Genomic DNA, 25,399 nt, shown 5'->3' on the forward strand with positions numbered 1-25,399 from the left:
AGTTTAAAAAATGGACGCAGGGCTGTTCGTCCAAGGTAGTAGACTAAGTGTTGGGGCATGTGAATTGATACAGAGCAGCATGAACGTTCATGAAGTTCATAAAAATACTGAGAACAAGACTGGGGTGTCAGGTCAGAGATTCTGCAAAGATCTGGAAGACACACAGCGGGGTAGATGACCCAGAGCAGCGGAAGCCACAATTCAATTTGCAGCAGAGGTGGTTCTCCAGTCTGCCTTCCGACCCCCCAAGTTGGCAGAGAACTTAGGGAGGAAGAATAACTTACTTAAGAAGCTGAATGTGCTCATTTGGGAAAAAAACACAACTTTATTGTGGGACTTTTTGAACACACAGAAGTAGAGAGGACAGAGTAAGATGCCACCGTGCATCATCGCCCACCTTCAAGATCGTCAGCACAGGACCAGTTTGTTTCATTTCATCCCCACTTGCCCTACCCTCAGACCGCGTTGTTTTGAAACAAATCTCAAATGACATAATCATTTCAAGAAGCGGGATGATCTTAAGGATAAGATGAAAACCCATTCTCTTTTAACAAAGACCAAAAAAACAAAGAAGAGAACTTGTTATCAAAGAAGAACAGAAAGCTATAGCAGAGTCATTCGTGGTACATTCTTGATACGAAGTACTACATAGATTTTGAGCAGTTAATGGCATTTTTGAAAAGAAAATCCTTTTGAATTTTTCACTTGTAATTTCTGCATCACTACACCTGTACATTTTTTTTTTTTTTTTTTTTGCGCAACGCGGGCCTCTCACTGTTGTGGCCTCTCCCGCTGCGGAGCACAGGCTCTGGACGCGCAGGCTCAGCGCCCATGGCTCACGGGCCCAGCCGCTCCGCGGCATGTGGGATCTTCCCAGACCGGGGCACGAACCCGCGTCCCCTGCATCGACAGGCGGACTCCCAACCACTGCGCCACCAGGGAAGCCCTACACCTGTATATTTGAATGAGGAACGTTACATTTCTTTCATTGGTTTTAGTCAGATTACCTGGTTTTACAGTTTAAAATGTTTACAAAATCCATAGTGTTGTAAAACACCATTAACTGATTTTTCAGTCAATGAGCAAAACACAGAGGAGTTTTTCTAGAGTTTAGAACAGAATGTAAATGCTGTAAATCACATAAAAATGGCTGAGCATGCTACGTGTATAGTTAAAGTAGACAAACTACAGATTAAAATAAAATGGGCAACAACATAGAGAAGGTAGTCAAGCTCTTCATCTTTCATGGAAGGAAACTGATAAGATTCTGTTTCAAGTTCTGATACATCAAGAAAGGTATAAGATTGATTATTTAGATGATTTAGAGGTGCCCACCAAAGAACTAAAAGAAAAATGGTCAAGAACGGCCACCTCTAAGAATCGGATGGGGTGAGATTGGGGAAAGAAATGACAAGTAATACATATATAATTATACTTATCTATAATAGTAATAAAAGCAGATATTAAAGGTCACAGAGGGCTTTTAATATGTACAGTTACTAAACCAAAAACTTTTTTGGGCCCAAACAGTGTTTATCTCACACCATCCTTACAACATGGTGTCCAGAGGAAGAACATTAAATTGCAGGTGTCAGTGTGGCGCTCAAGTCCTTTGTCTTTTAACTTAATGGGGAAGTAACCTGGTAGGTCCTGGCTCGAGATCAGCAACAAGACCCTGGAGGGCTCAGCGGAGTAGCTGGCCAGGGGCACGAGGGGTCCGGTGGTGGGCAGTGACCTCCCCACAGAGCCCGGGCTGCGGCCCGTCCCCAGCACCGTCTGTCATGCGACTCCGTGTGCCTGGACGAAGCAACAGTAACAGACTTTTTCAAAATAACTAGGTACAGAGTGAGTATACGAGGCCACTTTTTTCTGATACGTATTGCCAACTTTTGGTCCTTGAAATGACTGAAGTAACGAGGTAACCAGTTCCTGTTCAGGGTAAGCCGCAGGTGAGCCCTGGGAAGACTGTCTAATGTTTTGTATGTTCCAGTATCAGGCCTGGAAAGTCCCCAGAGAGGAGTCACGTCTCTAGCGAGCCCTACGAGCCCATCTCCCCACCCCAGGTTCCGGTCGTGCACGAGAAACAGGACAGCGTGCTGCTCCTGGCCCAGCGCGGAGCCGAGCCCGCGGAGCAGAGGTGCCTGTGCGCGCGCTGCATGCCTTTCGTTTTCCTGAAGTCAGTGCGTTTTTCCTCTTCCGGGTCATGTGTCAGGCGGATCGTTTTGTTTCTGTTTTCCTAGTGACCTAATGCCGGTGGATTTTAATGAAAAAATTGTAATACTTAAATAGGTCATAGAACATAATTATTCATTATTCTTCTCGAAGTTAAGTCGTCCTAGATCTTTTTAAAATCTTTCTGTCTGTGGGGATGCTGAACCCCACTTGAGTGCTTGCTGGGCACCCGGCGTCTGGGCTGTGAGTGGAAGGGGGTCACAGTGAGCCCCTGGGCTGGGCTGCTTGCCGTGTGTTCTCTTCGCAGTTTCTGACCCTAACCCAACCCTAGGAATTATTGGATTCTTATTCCCATTTGGTTTTTTAGATGCCTTTGACTTGGCCCCTGCCTGGTCCACTTGCACCAGTGATCTGTCTAGAACTCAAGTGGACTCCAGCACTTGCTTGGTCACGAGCGTGGCATGGAATCTCTCTGTGGCCAGGCTCACGCTCCTCACCCCACTTGCTGCCGCTCCACCCTCACGCTTCCCTCCCTGAGCCCCGAGTTCCCTCACCTGAACTCGTGCTGCTTTCTTGGTGTGGAACACCCTCCCCTGATGCTCTGATTTGCTGGTGATCAAATAAAGTGAGAGGGAGTCCAGCTTTAGACCAAGGTCTGCCTCACTCCAAACCGTTAGTGCATTTCTTAACAGTGTGTCATAGTTATTTACTTACTGTATATATTAATAGGCCACCAAATAGAGGTTGGTACCTTTCAAGGAAATGAGGACGAAATCCATTTTTGGAAAGGGAATGATGTTAAATTTAATTATACGTTTACATGTTTCCCCTAAGCTTGTGAGTTTTCTGAGGACGGAGACCACGTCTTAGTCATTCTTCTTTGTCTTCCTTGGATACAGTAGGTGTTCTCATGTTTGAGTGATGGACCAGATTAAATTATCAGCACCTTTCCATATGTTCTCTGTTACCGTCTCTGGCACTAGTTAGATCCTGGTAGTCCTGCACTGGTAGAGGAAACTTGTTTTTCTAAATGTGTTAGTATAGGAAGCTGCCAATGAAATATGAAAGGAAGTCTTTATGCGAAACTCAGCTCAACTGGTCGCAGGCTTGAAAAGATTCTAATAAATACGTAATTTTTTCTACATTGTAGCTATTCTGTTCAAGTCTAATTGTTGCTTAGGTGTGAGTGCTTGCTATTTTATAGGCAGGTGTGCTAGTAGTTACAATTTTATTGTGCTTCAAAGTAATCCTGCTAGTAAAACAGTTCCCAGCTTACATAGTAACCCTAAATATATCAGTGCCTGTGCTGTTGAACAGACAGAATTGTGACGAGTGTTCCCATTAACGTCCATTCACTCTTTGTTAAGAATCTTGGTTCTAGATTCTCTCTATTCCAGTCCTCATTTTCTGATGTCATCTTTGTGTCCTCAGATGTGATGTCCTCACTGGCTTTTGGTCACACACTGTCGTTAGGCTGTCAGCACAAACAGATGGGAAGGGACTCTAGGACTGGTACTAGCATGGGCGGGGTAGGAGTGCATGATGGTAACACGCGTAACTGTCCCTGACAGGAATGATTCCCGATCACCAGGGAGTATAAGCTACTTGCCTTCATTCTTCACCAAGCTGGAAAACACCTCACCCATGGTTAAATCAAAGAAGCAGGAGATCTTTCGTAAGTTGAACTCCTCTGGTGGAGGTGACTCTGATATGGGTAAGTGGGATTTCTTTCATGAACCCCAATAAAATTCGCATTAATAATGGTATCTCCAGTGTTGCCTCTCGTGTAATCCTTGAGTTCGAAGGCTCTTACAGGCATCTGTCCAAGCACAGCAGATCCTGAAGCTGCTTCCCAAATGTCTGTGGGCACGAGAGGGTTTCCTGTTAGGGAGCAAGCACTTGCCTCTTTCCGCAGCCCTCCATGTTCTCTTGGAACAAGTGCCGGGTCTGGGACGTTTGTTTCTCATGTGGGGTGGGATTAGCCCTCCAGTGTTTTCTGCCCTGGTCTGCGCTTCCTCCGTGCGGGCCGTCTCAGCTGTCTGCGGACAGGTTGTGCCCTTCCAGTCTTTTCTTTACACGCACCCCAGTTCCAGTGGCTGTCCATCAGGGGGCCTGGTTCCGAGCACTCCTGCCGGCCCAGGTGTTCTTCACGAAAAACGCTTTATTCGGCTCAGCCTTTCAGTAGGTTCTGAGTACTGTGGTAGGACCCACACCACATTCATCATTTTAAGGGGGTCTTTTTGACAACCTATGTGCTGTTAAGTTCCAATGCACTTAATGTCGGTACAGATACCAGGCCTCCCGAGATGAGCTGCCCTTGAGCCTCCCCTTGCTGTCCTTCTGTGTCCCTCCCGCCAAGCATGGGACGAGGCCCTCTGTGCTGGCTCCTTTTCTGCCCTGCCGGTGTCTTTGTGGGTGGCGTGCGAATCTGCTAGACCCGCCACCTAGGACGGTGCCGGCACCAGGAGCAGCAGCCACCGCAGCTCCACGTGCAGCACTGCAGTGCTCCAGGCTCCGTTCTAAGCGGGAATATGCAGACTCCTGTAATCTTCATAACTAAACCCTGCACACCACGTGCTGGAATCATCTCCGCTTTGCAGATGAGGAAGCTGAGACTCGGGTTTCCTAGCTGTTGCAAGTTACATAACTAGTGACTTGGGCTGTGGTTCAGACTCAGGAATTCCAGCGCCAGAGCCCATGCTTCCAGTAGTTCTGCACTCGGCATCCTCACCCAGGCCGCTGGCAAATGTCCACTGGGATAGAGCTCTGGGGCATCCAAGCCTTTCCTTAGGGTGGACATGCATGTGCCCGCTGTTTTCAGCACTCGTGCCATCACCCAGGCTTACTCGTGGTCCTTTCCTCACGTGTATCCAGTGATGCAGAAGCTGTGTGGGATGCCCTGTAGAATCCAGGCCTCCTACAATCTGCTTTACTTCTGGGCTACCTGCTCTAAACTGCCAGGTGGACGTGTGTTTGGATCTGTGACACTTCGTGATTAATAAAGGCCAAATGTCCCAGGGAAAAAAAGAGGAGCAGTGTCACTTGTTTGTGTAGTTATCCTAGCTCTTGATTACTAGATTCACTTTTTAAATGGCAACAAATTGTCCAAAAGAAATACTTTAGAAGGCTGACCAGAGTTGCCCTCAGGCTTACAGATATTCTTTCTTTCTTCTTCACGAAGAAATTCTTCTTGACAGGAAAATGCTATGTATGAATTGAAGAAGCCTACTTTATAGTTTTCTTCTCTCTTCTAATGTTTTCCATTGTCCTTAGGCAGTAGCCCGGTCATTCATTAATTCAATAATCATTTATTGAGCAGGGTGCTCTTTTGGGTGCTTTTAAAATGACAGATGGTCTCTACCCTGTGAAAATGTATAATGAAACAAGTATCTAACTTTAACAGAAGGTAAATTTTATTAATGTCGTAAGGCAAGTACTAACAAAATTTGCTTTAGTTTGGGATTTCTGATTGTGGAAAGGGACAATTAAGGGGTTGTACTAAGGAACCAGTGGGCTCGTGGGACCCCAGGCACATTGGGTTCTCACCAGGAAGTAGAACTGAGAAATCCAAGCCCTGGGCAAGCAAGACAGCTTCAATTCACCTCAGGGCTCCCACCGAGGACATCAGTGCCTTTACTGTGCAAAAAACTTCATGCTTTAAAACTTACTTTATCTGATCTCTCTGCCGTTGACATTAGTGACCCACTTCCCTCTTCCGGAAATACTTTCTCCTCTTGGCTTTCAGGGACTGCTTTCTCCTGTTCTTTTCTCTACTTCTTTGACCATTTCTTATGTGTCCTTAGAAGCTACGTCCTGCTGTGCCTGGCTCTTGGGTGCTGGTTTTCAGTCTCTCCTCTTGCACCGTATTCTCGGAGGCGTTTCATCCACTCTGGCGGTTTGCACTATGTGCCGAAAACTCCCAAACTTGTACCTCGAGTTCGGCTTTTTCTACTAAGCTCTTTGCTGCCCTCATTGCTTCTTGAACGTCTTACTGGCTCCTTAAATGTCTAAAACGACTCCCCACGCTGGCTCTCCACACAGAGGCCTCTGTTCCTCCCCCCCGCCCTGCCACCCCGCTCCACGGTTCCCTCACGAGGCTCCGCAACTCGCTCTCCCAGGTGCTGTCCCGTCAGCCTCAACGTCTCCTGAGTGCCTGTCTGCCTTTCCCTCATTTCTGAGTAATTACCATGTCCTCTCGTAAGTCTGCCCATCTGTCTTACACCAGGGGCCCTCAAGCGTCACTACCCGTCACAGTCACCTGGAGGGCTTGTTAAAACACGTGTCTACTGGGCTGCAGGAATCTCAGAAACCGGCACTTTACTAAGCCCCCCAGGTGATTCTGACCTGATGGCCTCAGAGAGCACCCCGCTGACCTGTGAGCTCCACGGGTGGAGGAAGGGGTGCATTTTAAGTCCAGTACCTTAGTGTTACCGTTGGTTGAACAATATGAAATTGTCTTCATGTGACCATTTTTTTTTCATATGACCATTTTTGATCAATATGAAGGTGATTTTATTATTCAGCCAAATAATCGCTCAGTAAATATTTGTGAAATGAATGAGTCCTATTCCCCAGGTTTTGTGGTAACTACCAGGCTGCCCTACCACCCTGTGCTGTTTCAAGTTCAGTTCATCTACCATTTCCTGACCTGTACGTGAGGAGCCTGTACCGCATGGTCCCTGCTGTGCAGTCTTCCTGGAGCTTCCTCCTCCCGCCCGGACAGTTTTCCCTGATCCCAGAAGTCAGCGTCTGGGCTCATATGCGCTCCCCATCTGCATGGACGGGCCCCCCTTCTGGGGTCTGCACATTCTTCTCTGAGACACCGCTTGTTTATAGCCACCGACTTTACTTCCTACGTTCTTTCTCTTTCAAAGTCTCAGCATCGAGTTGGAAGATGTGATGAAAACACCGTTTATGTTCCCAAATTCCTTCTATTTCTGGCACAGTGCTTTACAAGTAGCTCCCAGGTTGTGTCCCAGCTGTTGTCATTCAAACTGAGCAAATGACAAAGTGCACAGTTAGCAGGAATAAACAGAACCAATAGGCAGAATCTTTATCTCATCCTGGGATCAAAAATAGTTTCTAGGTAACCACAGCAGGGACACACGCGGTCCTGTTCTTGCCGTTCACAGGGCGTCTTTCCCCCGGATCTAATCTCAAACTCGGATATTTGCAGGGTCTTCTTAGAGTCACCATCTCTTCCCTGGCGAGCCTGGGTTCCTGTTCTGAGGGCAGCTTTTCCCTCTGTGTGTTTTCTCCAGCACTGCAAAAGTTCCTTTCCTTCCTGGGCTATATTATTATAGTACTCCTCCTGTTTTGATTTCTTACTTTCTGATTTCTTAAAAAAAAAAAATTTCTTTCACTTTATCTTCACTTAATGGGTGAAAAATAAAGTTGAGATCATGGAAAATAAGAAGGTTAATTTTATTGTAGGATTTTTTTTTTTGAGACTTTATCTCTTTTGATGTATGTGATTATCACATCTCAATTAACTTGAATGTTTGTTTAAATACAGCAGCTGCTCAGCCAGGAACTGAGATCTTTAACCTGCCAGCAGTCACCACCTCAGGTAAGATTCAAGACATTGTTTGCCAACAGGAAACTGGTACAGTAGCAGTCAGTCCAGCAAATAGGTATCGAATACCGACTGCATACAGGAAACTGCTCCAGGAAAGCTCATCGTTTAGTCAGGGAGGGAGGGAGTCAATGGCGGTAAATAATGAGTTGAGATTCAGTGAGTACTTGTTGAAAAGATAAATGAAGAAAGAGAGTCAAAACTATTAAAGAGCTAAAAAGAAGGAAGCCATCCTCGAGCAACTCTCACACAAGTGGGTGCCTGATTTAACAAAGAAAACCACATTGCCTGTGAGCTACGCTCGCTGGCCTTAGCCGGCCTCCACGTGGGCTCTGTGTTGTGGGCACCTTGCCAGGTGCTGCGTGTCCTGGGGGGGGCTCCTGTCTCCCGACCTGCCCTCGGAATCAGGCAGACTCGTCCTGCTCGTCTTTTGCAGGCTCCGTGAGCTCCCGAGGTCATTCCTTTGCTGACCCTGCCAGCAACCTCGGGCTGGAGGACATCATCCGGAAGGCGCTCATGGGGAGCTTTGAAGACAAAGTGGAGGACCACGGGGTCGCCATGCCCCAGCCCCTGGGGGGGGTGCCTGGTGGTGCCGGCACCTCGGTGGCGACCAGCGGTGAGGCCCGGAGAGAGGAAGGGGACCCGTCACCTCATTCAGGTAAAGGGCTCATTTCCGTGCTCTTCTGCCACCTTTCCCAAGAAAAAGCCAATTTATACCCCAAGTTCTAATGGATCACTAAGATTTCATTTATGTGCTGAGTCACCTCTGAAGGTTTTAGTTACTTAAACCAAGTCTTTTTTCTAACCTGCTCAGACATATTAGTAATGTGAAATTTAAAAGGATGAAAATTTTTACCCAGAAAGTCACCCTTTTTGCTTGCATCTAGTCCTTATCTGTATACATACATTGCAATTGTAATACAAGTGCAATTTCATATTCTGCTCTTGAATCAAAGTAACTTACTATTGTAATAAAAATGACAGGCTCAGTATAAAAGAATTTTAAGCCACAGAAAAGAGGGAAAAAAACCAGATCACATCGTCCAGAAAGCTAGTGGTGGTGTTTACATAAAAGGACAGCTTATTGGAATGAGGTAATTGTATGCATCCTGTTAGAAGCAAGCACACAAGAACCAGGACTCTGCTCTTTCTGTGTGTATATATAAGCTTTCTTCTTAATCCTTTATACCTTAAAAACTACCTGAAGGTCAGTAACATTTCAAGTTTAGTTTATTTTCCTGTTATGGTCAAACAGACGATCTCACTAAGGTTAAAAAGATAAAGAGATTAGGGGGCTTTAGTTATTTATTTTTACATATATATGTTAATTTTAGGACAATATGAATTTACTTCCTGCTCTAAAAGATGAGCCACTGTCTCCCATCTCTGCTCTAGCATTCTGATTTTTATTGATTTTAAGTGTGTGTGTTTTAAGGTTGTAGTATTGGTGACTTACACAGTTACAGTTATCCTGGTTACATAATCTTTCTATTATGGTGTTTCTTTCTGGTAAGGTTTTCACACCCTGTTTTCTCCGAAAGGCTGCTGTATCCTGAGGTGCGTGCTCGACAGTGTCTTCTTGCTGCCTTTATGTTTGAGACGGCAGTTTGGCAGGTTGTGATACTCAGCACGTACTTTTCTCAAAATATCCCGTAGACACTGTTAGGCTTTTTTCTGGCATTCGTTGTTGTATAAAAAATAAGACCAGATGTCTCCCCCACCACCACCTTTTTTTGGTGGTGGCTCTCTGCCCAAAGAATCCTTTTTTTACCTCGACTTCAGTAAATTTGTCATGAGTGTTAGTGCTCCTCGCCCTGCTGCTCACAGGAGGGTGCTGCCCCTTCAGGTTGGTATCTGCACTCAGGGGAATGTTCTACCGAATGTTGCTCTTAGTTACCTTCCCTCTCTTTTGGACCCTCCATTTCAGAAAGTTACCTTTTTGCTGGATAGTTTTTGACCTCTGTATCTGTTAACCTTCTAATTATTTTAGTCATCTTGATCTTTTTCTGTTGCTTTTACTGCGAGTCTCTCAAATTTTTCCTTTGCACTAATAATTCCCTTTCCCTCGTGTCTATTCTGACCCTTGCTGTTCTGTCTTTTGTTTCCTAAGCCCTTTCGCCTCTTTCATTTTGGTTATCTATTCTGTGAGCTTTTCTTAAACTGGCTTCATGTATTCCGAAGTTTTCTCCAGTGTTTGAATCACGTTCCCTGCCCCTTCCCCCGCCCATTTCTTTATTATATTCTTTTCCTTATCACCAAGGATTTGCATTTCTTCTTTTTCCAGATAGTTGGAGGGGTCAGAGTTGCTTTCTGTTCCTTTTTTCTGTACCTCGAAGGACTGGGGGCAGGGTGAGACTGTTCTGCTAGGGCTGAGGAAAACATTTGCTGGTGACCTGGACTCTGATCTCTTCTGAGATCTTTTTCACGTTTTGTTCTAGAGCCCACTTGGGGCTTCCCACTCCTGTGAACTCCTGCTGAGTTCATCAGCTGTACAGCCTGGAGCAGCAGAAAGGGCCACCTTGACTTGTCAGGCTCTGCTGAGGTCCAGTAGTGCCCTGAAGGGGCTTCTGTTCTACAGTTTTATTCCTCCTCTGTAAACTGGTGGGGGAGGAAAAAATGAGGATTTAAGATTTTTGTCAGCCAGCTTCCATTTCCTTAAGCAGTTTCTGTGCTCCAAGGCCAAGAAAGAAATGATGTTCCAGAAATGCTAGTTCCTTGATTACACGTTTCTGAGTTTATGGCATGAGGACATACCCCGTTTTGACTTTAGCTGCTGTAAGTAAATTCTGGCTTTCTTTTAAATGTTACTTCTTTACTTCATTAGGCACTAGGGTTTGGATTCTTCATGCCACCACTTTGCTTCCTTCACTTAGCATTAGACAATCATCGGCATTTTGGTAGATTTTAAAGTTGAGAACATAATTACTAAATATCAGCAGTAATAATTTATTTCACCTTTAGGAGGAGTTTGCAAACCAAAGCTGATCAGCAAGTCAAACAGCAGGAAGTCGAAATCTCCTATCCCGGGGCAAGGCTACTTGGGAGCTGAACGGCCCTCCTCGGCCTCCTCTGTGCACTCGGAAGGGGACTACCACAGGCAGACGCCAGGCTGGGCCTGGGAGGACAGGCCTTCCTCCACAGGTAAGGAGCTGCTCGGAGTCCGAAAGCAGCCGACGTCAGTGCCTCGGTTAGCGCTGCTTCGAACACCGCTTCCATATTACAGCCTCACTAGGGGGGTCCACTGTCCAGAGCAGAAGCGGAACGCGCATAACCTAACCCTCCTCCTCCCGCAGGCTCGACGCAGTTCCCCTACAACCCCCTGACCATGCGGATGCTCAGCAGCACGCCCCCTGCGCCCGTCGCCTGTGCGCCCGTCGCCTGTGCGCCCGCCTCTGCCAGCCCCGCCGCCCCTCACCAGCCGAGCAGGATCTGGGATCGGGAGCCGGCCCCGCTGCTCTCCGCGCAGTATGAGACGCTGTCCGACAGCGACTGACCTGCGGGAAGGGGTCCCGGGGCCCCCTGGGTGGGGGAGGGGCTCTAGTTTCTGGTGGTCTCAGTTTTAAGTGCAGGCCAAAAGCCTGCCCTCCTAGGACTTGTGCCCAGAGACTTTCCAGGAGAGCCTGGGCCACAGACGACGACGAAATGATGGAAGTTTATTTCAAGAGTCAAATGAGGGGAAAAGGCTGCCCTGATACAGGCAGTTCAGTGGATCATAATAATAGTGGAGGGTTGGAATGTAGAGTTTTTAAAAAGTGGATAATTCCTGTTCTTACATCTGTTTGTAAAGAAAATCATAATGTCTTTAAATCACTCTTCTGTAAATAGATGACCTTTTTGCAGTGTTTCCCCTCGCTCTAGTATCTCGTGTACTTATATTCAAATCAGCGCATCAACTCTGGGGGTAATTTTTAAAAATCTCGTCTTTTTAACCTTTGCCTTCTAAACAACCTCATACAGCCCAGTTATACAATATTGGCTGTCACGGGCATTGTACTTTTATCCAATTTTGTTTCCTCCAAACTCAGATTCCCAGTGATGTTTAAAATCTTGTGATAAATGTTTAGATTTTTAACACAGACCCTGTCATAAAATCTGTACGTTAACGTATTAGGGTCAAAAGGAGAAACAAAATTCTGCCATACTGTAAATCTCCAGTGCAGGCTTTAATTTTTTTTTTAATTAGAAGCACTGAAAAAATAGTACTGCATGGGTATTGTTATAGTTCAGTTTTTAAGGTTTTAAAGGCTTATTTGAGGCATACCTCACTGTTATGCACACTGGTAATTAACCACACCCAAGCACTCCTCCTCTCCTGCATTTGATGCAGCCCAGCAAAGCTTTTGTTCTGAAATAAATCTGACCGCCCTGTCCACTAGCTACAGTAGAGTACTTGTGATGTGAGCCTTTCGCTGTCTCAGGTTTCAAAGGAAAAACTTACACTTTCCTTTAGTTTGATAGCTATTATTGGTTGAGAGTCAGAAGGTTACAGTCTGTGCAGAACCTCCGTGTTTTAGGTTTGCTTCGTGCCGCATAACCTGAGCTCTCGTGGGGAGCAGCCAGTCCTTTCCCCTTCGTGCCGCCCTGTGCTTACTTTCACTTTGATTCCTTGTGGGCAAGAGTTCGTCAGGTGTTTTTATTTCACTGAATCTCAAGAAGCAAATAACTTAAAAGACTGAATTTTAAACCCATTATGGTACTAGAGGATCAGTCTTACCCTTCAATAATAATTGCTTGTTGAATTAAAAACTTTTTTTCATACAACTTTAACATAGCATTGAAGCATCCTTCTGTAGCACACGGATGCTAATGGTTTTGGGGGAATGCCACCGAGATAGAGGTCTCTCAGAAAGATAAAAACTAGCACTTTATAGACTCTTAAGTAGACCTGAGCTTTTAAGCAAAAGTACTCAAGCCTCTAAAGACAGCAGGTGTCCGACAACCACTGACTAAGCGCCTCCTTTGCAGTGGAGGGGACCTTGGTGTCTAGTCCCCTTTTTATAGATGTGGATGCAGGTTCAGTACGTTGCCCACACAGTTAAATAAGCAACGAAGACAGGGCCACAGACCGACACCTGTCTGAAGCTAAGGGAACTGCGCACCTGCGTATGCTTGAGGTCCTCCAAGTAAGCTTTAGATCAGGTGTAGTGGTCAAATCCCTACTACTCGGAAAGCTGGTACGACTTTATAAATACTTTAAAAGTTTTAATGTGAATGAAAAACAGTAACTTAAGGTTTTTGCTTAAAGTTTTGTTTAGGTACTAGTAACATTTTAGATTTTAATTATTTGTCAACAGTCCCAAAGAGATGATGCTGGTATTTTTCTATGACTAGTTCTTGAGAACACGTCAGATCAGAGCCCTGTGCGTAACCTGTGCAGCTCCACTCAGGACCCAAAGGGGGCGGCTGTTGACCACTCACCCCTCCTCATCACAGTGCAAGTTGTTTTACTTCACCTGCCGTCACCTGGAGAAGAGATCCCGCAACGGGAGACAAAACCCACGGTCCCGCCTCGGTTCAGAACAAGGGCAGGACGGAGTGCTGGCCTGCAGAGCGGGCAGACCATGTGGGAGGTGGAGGCCCACCCGGCGTGACGTGACTTGGCCAAGTCAGCTGTGAACCGAGGCGGGATGCTGCGGGCTGAGACCCCAGGGTTCTGAAGCTACAGCCTGGCAAGTGACTATTTTTTAGCACCCAGAACGAAGTTACAGTTCACAGAACTGTGACAGACAGCCAGTGTCCACCGCGTGTTCATGATGAGAAGATTCGTAGTGCTTGAATGTGGGTGTGCTGGGTGATTCTATCTTAAAATATCCATGCCCTGAAAGCTCCAGTGAGATAGTTCAAGTTTTTATACTACTGTGAACAGTTCACCTTTGGATTCAGCCCGGTCAGTGGCAGGCCAGTCCTCCTCGTTTCACTGCCTCAGTACAGTGAACTGTAGTGACCGCGCCGCGTGCAGAGCTGTCTGAAAACTCCCGCAGGTGTTCCGGGACCGGGAGCCGCATCAACGAGGAGGGTCAGAAATTCTCAGTAAAACCTAGAGCGAAAAACCTCCCTTTCAGTAACTCCCGCAACTGTGAGAAGGTAAAAACGTTCTCAATGCAGAAGGTGAGTAGTCGACAGTTTTTTAAAGTCAACTAATAAATGAAGACTGGTTGCACTGAAACTCAATGTGAGTTAAAGTTTCTCTCTCCAGAGTCAGACTTGAGTGATTAAAGGAATTAACTGGGTCGGAAAGTGGGAAGATGGATACATCCGCAATGTTAAGGTGATAGTTTTAGTCTAATCCCTGTATTTTTACTTTTATGAACTCTTTAGTAAATTATTTTTTTATGAGAAACTCAAAGATTATGGAATACATACACTATTATTGCAGAGTGTCTAGTTTATTATGAAAGGATTCTCCCAGTATGTACACAGGAACCCAACTGTCAGTTTATTTCCCTCCCCCCCCCGCCCGCTGCCACCGCCACCAGCGTACCAGCAACAACAGGGTTCCTTCGTGGTACTTAGAAGAACCGCAAAACTGCTGGGGTGAAAACACCATCAGTGCCCGCTGTGTTGTGTACTTTACATATGCTGAGGCAGTGTGATAAAGCTCTCAACACAGCGGCCTATCCAGGTAAGGTCATCCACCAAAATGCATGCTCCCAGGGCTGAGAGAGACTCTGACTACACACGAGGATACTGAGACCCAAACTCCAAAAGGCTGAGCTCAGGTCCAGGGCACTGGTTCCTCTACAGCACCAGTGGGACACGTCAGAACAACTGGGAAGCTTTCAACACTACACCTACAGGGCCCCACTCAGAGTCAGAGGGTTTGGGGACACCCATGACCGGGTGCAGAGGAGTGAATGCTCAGAGAGCAGGGACGCAGGGGGTCGTCATTCCTTGCCCTCCTTTTTTCACAGTTGTATGTAACCAGATGATACATACAAAAACATACAGTTCGCTTTTATTTATAATCAAATGGGCACTATACTTTCAAGTGCCTAATTCCCACTTTAAAACTTCATGCTGCTGGCAAGCCAAGATACTACTTTTTTACTCATTAAATTCCACACTGGGCTTCACGAGATAAATTATAAGAGAAAATAACTCACCGTCATCCCCCTTTGCCATGAGACCGGTAGCTCTGGTCTGCCAGGTGTTGATAAGAGAAGGCAGCAAATCAGTGGACAAAAATCTTATGGGAGAGATGCCTGGCTGAAATGCCAGACCCCACCCCAGAGGGAAACTGGCCCCTCTTAATCTATTCTCGGGCCAGCATGGACAGCACCTAACCAGCCGTCTGCTGCAACGGAAAGCATTAACCGACACCAGTCGCAGAAGCAAAATCAGGTGGGGGGGGGAGCTTTCTTCGCAAAGCAAACGTGGCAGTGCACGCTGTGTACAGCTTGTCCTCCAGCAAGGCTAAGGTGAGGGGACTTGACTATCAAGGACAGAGGGTTTAAGCCATTGATCAGGGTGCCACTGGGACTGGAATGAGAGGTGTTACCATAAATTCGCTACAACAGAAAGGGGTCCAGAGCTCGGCAAGGCTACGACAAAGGTCTCCTTTTTCTTGACAGCCCAGCCAGCTCTTCCCTGATGCGCTGCACAGAAACCTCATCTCTTTTCAGCTTTGCTCGCTTCAGTGCTTCCTGGTAGATCTCTTCTGCTTGTGCATATCGTTCTAAAATAACCCGGAAAGAAGGAAGAATGAAGAAAATGTATGTTTCACCATGATTCTGAAAGAGATTTTGAAGAGAAAGCACAAGTGATGGGACAAGTCTAGTTCATGGCATGGGGCCTTGTTTCACCCCGTGACACCCGGGACCTCATGGAGCCCTTCCTGGCACACTCCAGTGGCCAAGGCCTTCGCCCACGGTGGTTCGGGTGAGAGACCTGCCGTTGCAGGTTTCTGAGCAGAATGGCAGAGTACGCCCATCAAGCGGCCGTGCCCTGTCACACGAGCTCCGTGAGAGACAACGTTTAGAAACCTGTAAAGCACTACAGAAATAAGGTCCCACTGCAAACGTTTCCACCGCGATGTGCCTGATAGGCCAGCAGGGCAGGACTACAGGCGGGACGTGAGCTGGGCCCGACGGCGCCTCCCCTGCGTCCCTCCCCACTGGCCCGTCGGTTCAGGAGCATCCTGTCCTCACTGCCCCCCTCAGCGCCACGCACAGGCTTCTGATCCACTGACACCCACCCCTCCCGAGGCCGGCCAGCCCAGCCCCGCACTCCGCACCTCTGTGCATCAGGACCGCAGCCAGATTACTGAGCAGCACGTGGAGCTCAGGGTGCTCCACCTGTCTCGCCAGGTCTGACGCCCTCTGTGCGTGAACACAGGCCTCGTCGGAGCGGCCCTGCGCGTCCAGGGTGGTGGCCAGGTCACTCAGCAGCACGATGGTCTACACACGGGAGGAAACACAGGCAGCTGCTGCTTGCAAACACCTCCACAGCTCAAGAGCCAACGTGGAGTCTGACGAACTGTGGATACACTGAAGGGGTCGCCTTGCCTGGCAGTCCAGCAAAGGTCAGGGCGTCAGCAAGTCAGGTGCATTGATCATTCACACTGCACAGCATCGGTCTGACCCTCTGGAAAATGATACAAGTCTAGACACTAGGTAACAGGCTGAATATTACTTATGAAGCTAACTAATTATCAAAGGAGAAGCAGCAAATGAAAAATAACAGCAAAAAGAAGTGACAGGATCTGATCCCCTTCTATTCAAGGTTCAGCACCCTTGAGAGCTGGCCTCGGAGCCGAACTGTACTACGATGTCGCTCCCATGTTCAGGAAGAGGAGACCCACCACTGCTCCTGGGAAAGTTCCCACTGAGTCTACAAAACGCTGTGGCGCTAAGGGCGGCGGGCCTCACCTCCTCCTGCACTTCAGGCCCGGTTCCAGTACCTCGTGATTCGAATTCCGTATCTGTCGTGGTCTTATTTCTCAGCGATATCCCGTGAAGGGGGTGCTCTAAACCCCCGTTCCTGAAGGTAATTCGGAGCCCAGTAACTCGCCCTGCTCATCCGCTCGCAGCCTTGGGACATGTTTAGTCCAGTTAGAACTTTCATGTCCTAGGCTGGGGGTTACCAAGCATTCACAAAGTGATCCATTTCTTACCTCTTAAGACAAAACAGATGATTTCAATTCAATGTGTTTACCGTTCTAACAGAAGGCTCTGCATGCTGTGCTTAAATTCTATGTCAGTGGTTTTAAATTTTGTTTAATGCGGTCCCACCGTCCTTTTCCCCCTACGTTCCCCTGGCATTTTATGGGTGGGGCTCAGGAGAGGATCTGCGTGTGTTAACCTGTTCCTCATAAGATTTTCATAGGATTCAGTACCTAAAATACCATGCTGTGCAAACCAATCCTCACGTAAGCCCTGCTGGGCAGACCCAGTAAACTCATCAGCAGCCTCAAATCCTTCTAGAAACAAGCAGTTGGGCGCAGGGGAGGGGTGGTCGGGCACGAGGAGGGGGATGTACCTGGGCCACCTGCTGACTACCTGTCCCCATTTCGTATTTCTGGATTCTGAAAGTTTTGTCTTACAGTCCTGTTTTTCTCCCTTACCTGTGGGTGTCTTTCTCCTAGTATTTCTTCAGCAATCTGCAAAGCTTTTTCATACATCCTTTGTGCCTGTGATGGCTGCTTGGAGAACAGAAGGTAGCGGGCATAGGTGTCTAGGCACATGCCCAAGAGGAGGTGGGTGTTGGCTTTCTCTTCCACTAGGAAGGAAATAAGAGCAGTGCTGGGATGTAACCAGTACAGTACAGAAAACGAGGCAGAGACGTGGCCAACCTGCCCTGATCATTTTTCTTATTATCAAGACTCGCACTGATTGTTTCACATCACTAAACAAGTACTCCTAACCTTGTACTTTGTTACACAAAGGTGACAATTCAGGTGGATTAACATCTAAACTGGCTCCTGGACCCACCTGTGTGTGTTGGGGAAGGGGTGGGGCGTCTCCACACCAACAAGCAGTTGGTCACCAGCAGGGTATCTAAGAATCCAACTAAATTCTGACACCATCCACCCAGAGTCCACAGGCTAACCCCCTCCCCCGACTTCAGACGCAAGTCCGGGTCGTCACCTGTGCTTGTGAACAACTGGCTGTAAATCACAGGTTCCCCAGGACTCCTTCCCTCGGGTTCAATTTGTTAGCTAGAGTGGCTCACAGATTACTAGATCACCGGTTTATAAACGGCTGTAACTCGGGAACAGCCAGATGGAAGAGGCACAGGGCAAGGTGTGTGGGAAGGGGCCAGGCGCCACTGCCCCAGCACCGGCCCAAATCCCATCCTTCGGGATGCTGATGGCGGCTTCATTACAGAGGCACAACTGATTCCATCACTGGCCACTGATTCACCTTCCAATCCCTCTCCCCTCCCTGGAGGTCAGGGCTAAGGCTGAAGGTTCCAACCCTCTAATCCCAAGGTTGGCTCCACCTGCAACCAGCCCGTCCTTAGGTGCCGCCCAAGTCACCTCATTAACATAACAAAAGACACTTAAAATCACTCCCAACACTTAGGAAATTCCAAGGATTTGGGAAACTATGAATAAAGACCAAATATTTTTCATCATCTGAATGACCAAATACGTATTTCTTATAGAACACAATACTGCAATACCCAATTAAATGATGTCTGAGTCCACACTTAGTTTCAAATTTTAATCTAATATTTAGCAGAACCAGGTGAAGATAAACTCAAAGAAGAATAAGTTAACAACAGAAAATGTCTAGGGCCAATGAAAAAGTTTTCAGGTATGAAAACAGCACTGCAGAAAGGAACCAGAGAACACTCAGAATCCTGCAATGGGAAGTCACAAGCCGAATCTAAAGAACAGCTAATCCAGTTTCTGAAGAACAGTAAAAGGCTGCAGATATGGCACCTCCCAGCACACGCAAGAACTGACCACACAACGTCGGAAAAAGAACAAACTTCAAACACCTAATGCCGGGTGAGAAGAACCAGAGAACAGACCTAGGGACCAGTAACTAAAAGCAACCTGCACAAGTAAAAACTCAGGAGAGATGACACCAAAAAATGTGGAAATGGTGATGAACTAGATCAAAGGAAATTTTGCAAACAGCTCAGCTGCAAGTAAATGTTTACACAAAGGACTTGAAAAAGAGGTTCCCTCAGATAACCTGCTGTAACACAATTATTAGACACCCAAATGAAAGGGTTCAGACGGGTTTACCAGCAAAGGTATTCACACCAAATACCTTTCCTTCCATATCATCAAAGTTTCAGAAAACTTACAAATGGGATAGAGAATGTAAAGACTATGTTACCAAGTAACAGTATGACCAATTACTGAAGAGACAGTTTACATAAAACAACGCAAATAAAAATACCTACTGAAATAATATCTGAAGGTAAAAGTGAAAAAAAATGTTTTTCTTCAGGTAGAAACCCGAAGTTATTACTTTGGCCTAGTTATATACAAAAGGTAATGATAATCATTTTCTTAAAATCAAATTAGTAGTTTTAAATAGACCACCTTACAAATTTATTTTCAAAAAATATAGATGAAAATTATTTTTATAAATGTAGAAAGTATATATAAGTTTATGGATAAATATAACCAATATAAAAAAGCAAAACGTAACATGGCACCAAACAAATGCCACATGTAAAGATACCATATTTCTCCATTAAAAGGAAATGTTGAAACGAAAAAATGTATCTCACTATGAGCACTCTTTTTAGAATGCTGAGCAAAAGCTTATAAAATCAGCAGCAGTTTAAGATCCACACTATTGGGAGATAATGTAATGGACAAAGGTCCAGATAAAGACAGACAAACCACTGTGCTCTCTTCACTTACTAACAAAATAACAAAGGTCCAAGGAGATAAGCAATTTGTAACAGACTGAGAATATACAGATGCACTAAAATCCATGTTCTTGGAGAACATTTTAAAAAAAATATTTACCAAAAAACAATGCATAAATTAATTATTCCAATTCTGGAAACTGTATGTTTCAAACGTGACTACTGAATCATATTTCTGGAATGTGTGTTAATAATTCTCTTTAGATATTTCTACATTAACAAAAGCATGCTCTTTTTACATTTTACAATTAGAAAATATGTTCAACACTATAACTCAAAAGTAAAAGAATAAAGTGACAATTCTAGTAGAAAATTACCCCTGATATCTGTAATGGAAATTAAACTAGAATGGCAGAAAAGATAGTAAAGCTTCTTAGAAAGAATAACTGATGAGGTAAAATTTTAGCTGTAATATTTTGTCACTGTTAAGAAGAAAATACATTTTAAATTCGTAGCACACTCAAATCGTACTAACAAAACTATGAAGAAAAATTTTAAACAATATACTTCTCTAAAAATAGGACCAAGGGAGAAATAAAAAGACTCCATAATAAAACCTTTAGCACGCTGCCAAGTTAAAAGTTCATACCTTTAGTAAAGTACCAAAAAGAGTTCCTCTTCTAACTAATAACAATTAAAACATGGTTCTTTGAAATATTAATATAAACACTGTTAGAAATTAGACAAGAACAAATCAGATAACCTAATAACAGCTGAGAAATAAATTGGGATCGTTTATACAGAGCTTCCCCCAAAGGATTACTGGAATCTGAAGGGGAGGGAAGCATACTTATTTCTTCAAACTTTAGTTGTAAATAGTTCTTTTCCACAAATTATTCCTAGGAGAAAAAGATGAGCTACCTAAAATCAGTCTATGAAACAAACAAGATTCATCACAGAAATCTGTGCTCAAAATATAAGCAAACTGAATTCTCAAATGCACAAAGGATAAATGCACCAAGCAGTTTTTGCTCCAGGAATACCAAGAATGGCTCAATCTACTTAACGCATCAGTGTATCAAAGTAGACTTGCGTAAAGGCAGACTAAAAGGAGCTTGGTAAGTTACTGGAACAATTATATGCACTCAGAAAAACAGGAATAGGGCCTCCCCATCAGTAAGAAAAAGAGCATCTCGAATTTAAGAAAACGTGAGCACAGGCATCTAGTTCCCCCACCCACCACCAATAATAATCTAGGAAAGTCTACAGGGTCTCTGAACCTAAAGGTATTTGCCACCCATGTTCGAAGAACATCCTAGAATTTCTGCTAAGCTGAATCTCATTACCTAACCGATTACCCCATTGGCACTTCCTGAGACCACTAATGGCACCAGTGGAAGGAGTTTTTGGTTCCAGTAACATGACTGATAATCTGAAAACCCTTCTGGTTCAAATATTAGATAGATGATAACGAATATCCTTTTACATGCACAGCTAGCTGAGTTCCCGAGAGAAGGAAATCCCAAGGGCCAGAAATTAGAAATAAGCTAAAACCCAAAGTGGAAAGCATGTGTGTTGATGCAGGAGAAGCCCAGTCTGGTTGGTTCTGTGGGTGGCCTGAGTGTCTCTGAATCCAGAATTGGATTCTTCACCTTGTGCAGAACAGAGAACTAGATGTGAAGCCCCTGCATAAAACCAGGATGTTCCCCAGAGGCTGCAAGAGAACGCTGAATGGCCAAGCTGGGATCTAGAAGGGAACAGTGACTGCACGGAAAGCTGTATCACAGGCCTGTGCACACGCAGTGTGATGTCTACATCTATATCATCCATTTAGGCTCGGACCCGAGTGCCCGGAAGAAACAAACAAAACCAGCCTGGAGACTCATTTCTCGAACCCCGCTGAAGATGAATTTGTAACCCCAAGTATGTAAGCATGAAGATGCATCAGAAATGGAAATGAGCAGACAATAAAAAGGAGGTCTTCCCCTCAAGATAACTGAGTGATCCCAGACTATAAACTAAGTAGGGCCAAATGCTGACTCAGATGTCAGGTATGCTCCACCTCGGGGCCTTGCACTGGCCCCTCCTCTGCCTGTAACTTGCCTCCCTCAGCGATGACCACTTGGCTTACTCCCTCCCATCCTCCAGGCTTCTTACCAGTCGGGCCTTTCCCGACCCCTCTATAAAATACTGTACTGCCCCACATCTCCCCTAAATACATATATCCTCATAAACTTATCTGTGTAGCCCTTTATCATCTTTGGATATGTTATTAAGTTAGTGGATCGTCTTTATTGTGTGTTTTTCCTTCACTAGAAATTGAGGAGGTGTCTTTCAGGCTTTATTTACAGCTGTACCTCAGTGCCTAGTAATACGCCTGGCATGTCACAGGCATTCAATCAGTTCTTTCTTGACTGACTGGTTGAATGAATGAACATATATAAAAAGAAATGACTAGAAACATGAAAGTACTGAACTAAATATGGAAGATACAATAAAACTAAAAGTTTTAATTACAGAAGTAACAACACAACACTGCATATATCTATGAAAGTTCAGTACAGAGATGTCATTACAAACCAGTGAGAATCGGATGCACTAATAAAACAGTCCTGAGCTAAAATCCGTGCTTGAGGGAGGAAAGAATCATATCATTACCTCACACCATGTTACAAATAAATTCCACGTAACTGAAGACTAAATGTAAAAAAGCCAAATATTTAGAAGACACTATCTTTCTGACCTTAGAAGAGTGAAGGATTTTATTAAACAAGACTCAGAAAACACAAACTATAAAGGAAAATATCAAAAGATTCTATTACATTCAGTAGAATTAATCAATCTCTATCAAATGCCCTAGAGTGCAAAGACAAGGTCACAAAGATACAATGTAACCAACAAAATAGACGCTCAAAAAAAGATGCTCAAAGACATTAAGCTGAGAACTCTTTACAAATCATTCAGAAAAAGACAACCCTTCCAAAAAATAAGCAAAGGGGATAAAGAGACAGTTTTCAGAACAGGAAATCTGAATGGCCAATAAATACATGAAAAGATGTTCTGTATCTCACTAGTAATCAGAGAAACCTGCACTGAAGCCACAATGACACTCCATCAGCTCCACCAGATCATCCAAAAATTTAAGTCCAATAATAACAAAGATATAGAGCAACAAGAATGCTAACACACTGCCACTGAAAATGTACACCAGTAAAAGCACTGATAAGCGATTTGGTCACGTCTAGTATTTGCACCCCAGCAATTCCACTCCTAGGTGTACCCCTAGGGAACATCATGCATGTGTGCACAGAGACACAGGTCCAAGCATTATTTTCTACAGCAACACAGGTAGAACCTACATGTCCATCAACAGGAGAAGTGAGTACATGCCCACAATGGGGTGTCAGGGCCACCTCTAGCTGTATCCCTCCTTTCCAGGATGGAAAAAAAGCACAACCTCACCCCGCACCCCCACCCCAGGGACTAAGTAAAGTCATCCCTTCTGGACAGACAGACAGCGTGGCAAGCGAACAGGGCCTTTATGTTAAAAAACCCTGATGCTTTAAGTATCAATGTGGATAAATCTCTGCAATATGATAAGTGAAAAATAAACTGCAGAAACAATTGTACAGTATGTGCCATTCATAAAAAGTTTAAAAACATATTAGTCCATAAAAAGTTTAAAAACAGGGCTTCCCTCCCTGGTGGCGCAGTGGTTGAGAGTCCGCCTGCCGATGCAGGAGACACGGGTTCGTGCCCCGGTCTGGGAAGATCCCACATGCCGCGGAGCGGCTGGGCCCGTGAGCCATGGCCGCTGAGCCTGCGCGTCCGGAGCCTGTGCTCCGCAACGGGAGAGGCCACAACAGTGAGAGGCCCGCGTACCGCAAAAAAAAAAAAGTTTAAAAACAATAAACATATTGTTTATTGATGTATACAAGTGTAATAAACAGGCATAAGAATGATAAAGACCAAAACCAAGTAAATAGATGGTTTACCTGCTACTTACATCAAGCAGGAGTACACAGGGGTTTACACTCCCCCCCCCCGCCCCAATCATCACCTGAAGCACATATGGTAAAATACTTAGACTTGACAAAGCTACGGGGAAAGTGTACAGGTGTTTGTTAAAGTCTCCACTCTTTATTTTTGCTTGAAATCTTAAACAAAACAAAACAAAAAAAACGCACAAGAAGAAAAGGACAGAACTGACTTTTCTGAATAAGTCAATAATATGGAATACACACTGGAAAAATTCCCAAAATACAGACAAGAACCTGAGAGGAGAGAATAAATTTATACTACAGAACAGAGAAGAAAGAGTCCAACATACAGGTAAACGACACTCCTGAATAAAAAAACACAGCAAGGCAGAACTGTAGCAATAATCAAAGGTGTACTACTGAAGCTCAAGAGAACTGGATCTTAAAATGAAGGGTCACCACAGACCAAGCAAATTCATAGAGACCAACCCCCTAACCTTATGCTAAAGAGCTTCTGACACCTACAAAGTAACCAGGCAGGAGAAAACAGGTTATTTACAAAAGAAGGCAGGGCTTCCCTGGTGGTGCAGTGGTTAAGAATCCACCTGCCAGTGCAGGGGACAGGGGTTTGAGCCCTGGTCCGGGAAGATCCCACATGCCGCAGAGCAACTAAGCCCGTGCGCCACAACTACTGAGCCTGCGCTCTAGAGCCCGCGAGCCACAACTACTGAGCCTGCGAGCCACAGCTGAGCCTGCATACCACTGCTACTGAATCCCACGCGCCTAGAGCCTCTGCTCTGCAACAAGAGAAACCACGACAATGAGAAGCCCGTGCACCACAACGAAGAATAGCCCCCGCTCGCGGCAACTAGAGGAAGCCTGTGTGCAGCAACGAAGACTCAACACAGCCAAAAATAAATAAATTTTTATATATACAAAAGAGAAGGCAAATAAGTTGGCCTCAGAATTCTGTGCAAAAAGTCCCACTAGAGGGGCTTCCCTGGTGGCGCAGTGGTTGAGAGTCCGCCTGCCGATGTGGGGGACACGGGTTCGTGCCCCGGTCTGGGAGGATCCCACATGCCGCGGAGCGGCTGGGCCCGTGGGCCATGGCCACTGAGCCTGCGCGTCCGGAGCCTGTGCTCCGCAACGGGAGAGGCCGCAGCAGTGAGAGGTCCGCGTACCACAAAAAAAAAAAAAAAAAAAAAAAAGTCCCACTAGATCTAAAATTCCAGATCACAGAGAAAAAACAAGTGGGGAGAGGTAGGAGAAAGTTAAATTGTAGTCACCTCATCTTACAGAAGAAACTGAAAACAGAATTTTTTTTCTGAGTCAAATACGTCTTTTAGAAATTTTTAGGTTACCCTTTAATAGAACTGGAGACCATAGATGTACCTTCCTTTCAAAATATAAATGGAGGTTTAGTGAGAAAATCGTCCCTATAAGAGGGACTTGAAGGGACTTCCCTGGTGGCGCAGTGGTTAAGAATCCTCCTGCCAATGCAGAGGACATGGGCTCGAGCCCTGGTCCAGGAAGATCCCACATGCCGTGGAGCAACTAAGCCCGTGCGCCACAACTACTGAGCCTGTGCTCCAGAGCCTGTGTGCCATAACTACTGAGCCCGTGTGCTGGAACTACTGAAGCCCATGCGCCTAGAGCCCATGCTCTGCGACAAGAGAAGCCACTGCAATGAGAAGCCTGCGCACCGCAACAAAGAGTAGCCCTCACTTGCCGCAACTACAGAAAGCCCGTGCACAGCAACGAAGACCCAACGCGGCCAAAAATAAATAAATTTATTTTTTAAAAAAAGAGGGACTTGAAAATATAAGAAATAACAAAAATGGAAAGCTTTTAATGTAAAAAATTAGACCAAATATCACTTTCAATTCTAACTTTAAAC

General features: G+C 45.4%; 2 protein-coding genes across 21 annotated transcripts in view; one reads left to right on the forward strand and one right to left on the reverse strand.

Moving 5' to 3' along the window:
- Positions 1-11,600, forward strand: part of NCOR1 (nuclear receptor corepressor 1) — a 143,423-nt gene extending 131,823 nt beyond the window's left edge. For all 14 annotated transcript variants that reach the window (XM_060291094.2, XM_060291086.2, XM_060291090.2 and 11 more), the window contains 6 exons: positions 1,991-2,137; positions 3,744-3,886; positions 7,688-7,741; positions 8,184-8,405; positions 10,709-10,888; positions 11,041-11,600. In XM_060291094.2, the coding sequence (XP_060147077.1) occupies positions 1,991-2,137; positions 3,744-3,886; positions 7,688-7,741; positions 8,184-8,405; positions 10,709-10,888; positions 11,041-11,240 (946 nt within the window). In that variant the 3' untranslated portion in view covers positions 11,241-11,600. The remainder of the gene's footprint in view (positions 1-1,990; positions 2,138-3,743; positions 3,887-7,687; positions 7,742-8,183; positions 8,406-10,708; positions 10,889-11,040) is intronic.
- TTC19 (tetratricopeptide repeat domain 19) overlaps positions 41-25,399 on the reverse strand; it is a 38,763-nt gene continuing 13,404 nt past the window's right edge. For 5 of the 7 annotated variants that reach the window (XM_060291096.1, XM_030861342.2, XM_030861343.3 and 2 more), the window contains 3 exons: positions 17,310-17,464; positions 15,981-16,143; positions 14,677-15,422 (listed from right to left, as the gene is read on the reverse strand). In XM_060291096.1, the coding sequence (XP_060147079.1) occupies positions 15,289-15,422; positions 15,981-16,143; positions 17,310-17,464 (452 nt within the window). In that variant the 3' untranslated portion in view covers positions 14,677-15,288. Of the gene's footprint in view, positions 2,245-7,511; positions 13,785-14,676; positions 15,423-15,980; positions 16,144-17,309; positions 17,465-25,399 lie in introns of those variants that run through there. The other 2 variants (XR_009560473.2, XR_004040581.2) reach the window with 2 other exon arrangements.

This window comes from Globicephala melas, chromosome 20, assembly GCF_963455315.2.
Source record: "Globicephala melas chromosome 20, mGloMel1.2, whole genome shotgun sequence".
NCBI classification, from domain to species: domain Eukaryota; kingdom Metazoa; phylum Chordata; class Mammalia; order Artiodactyla; family Delphinidae; genus Globicephala; species Globicephala melas.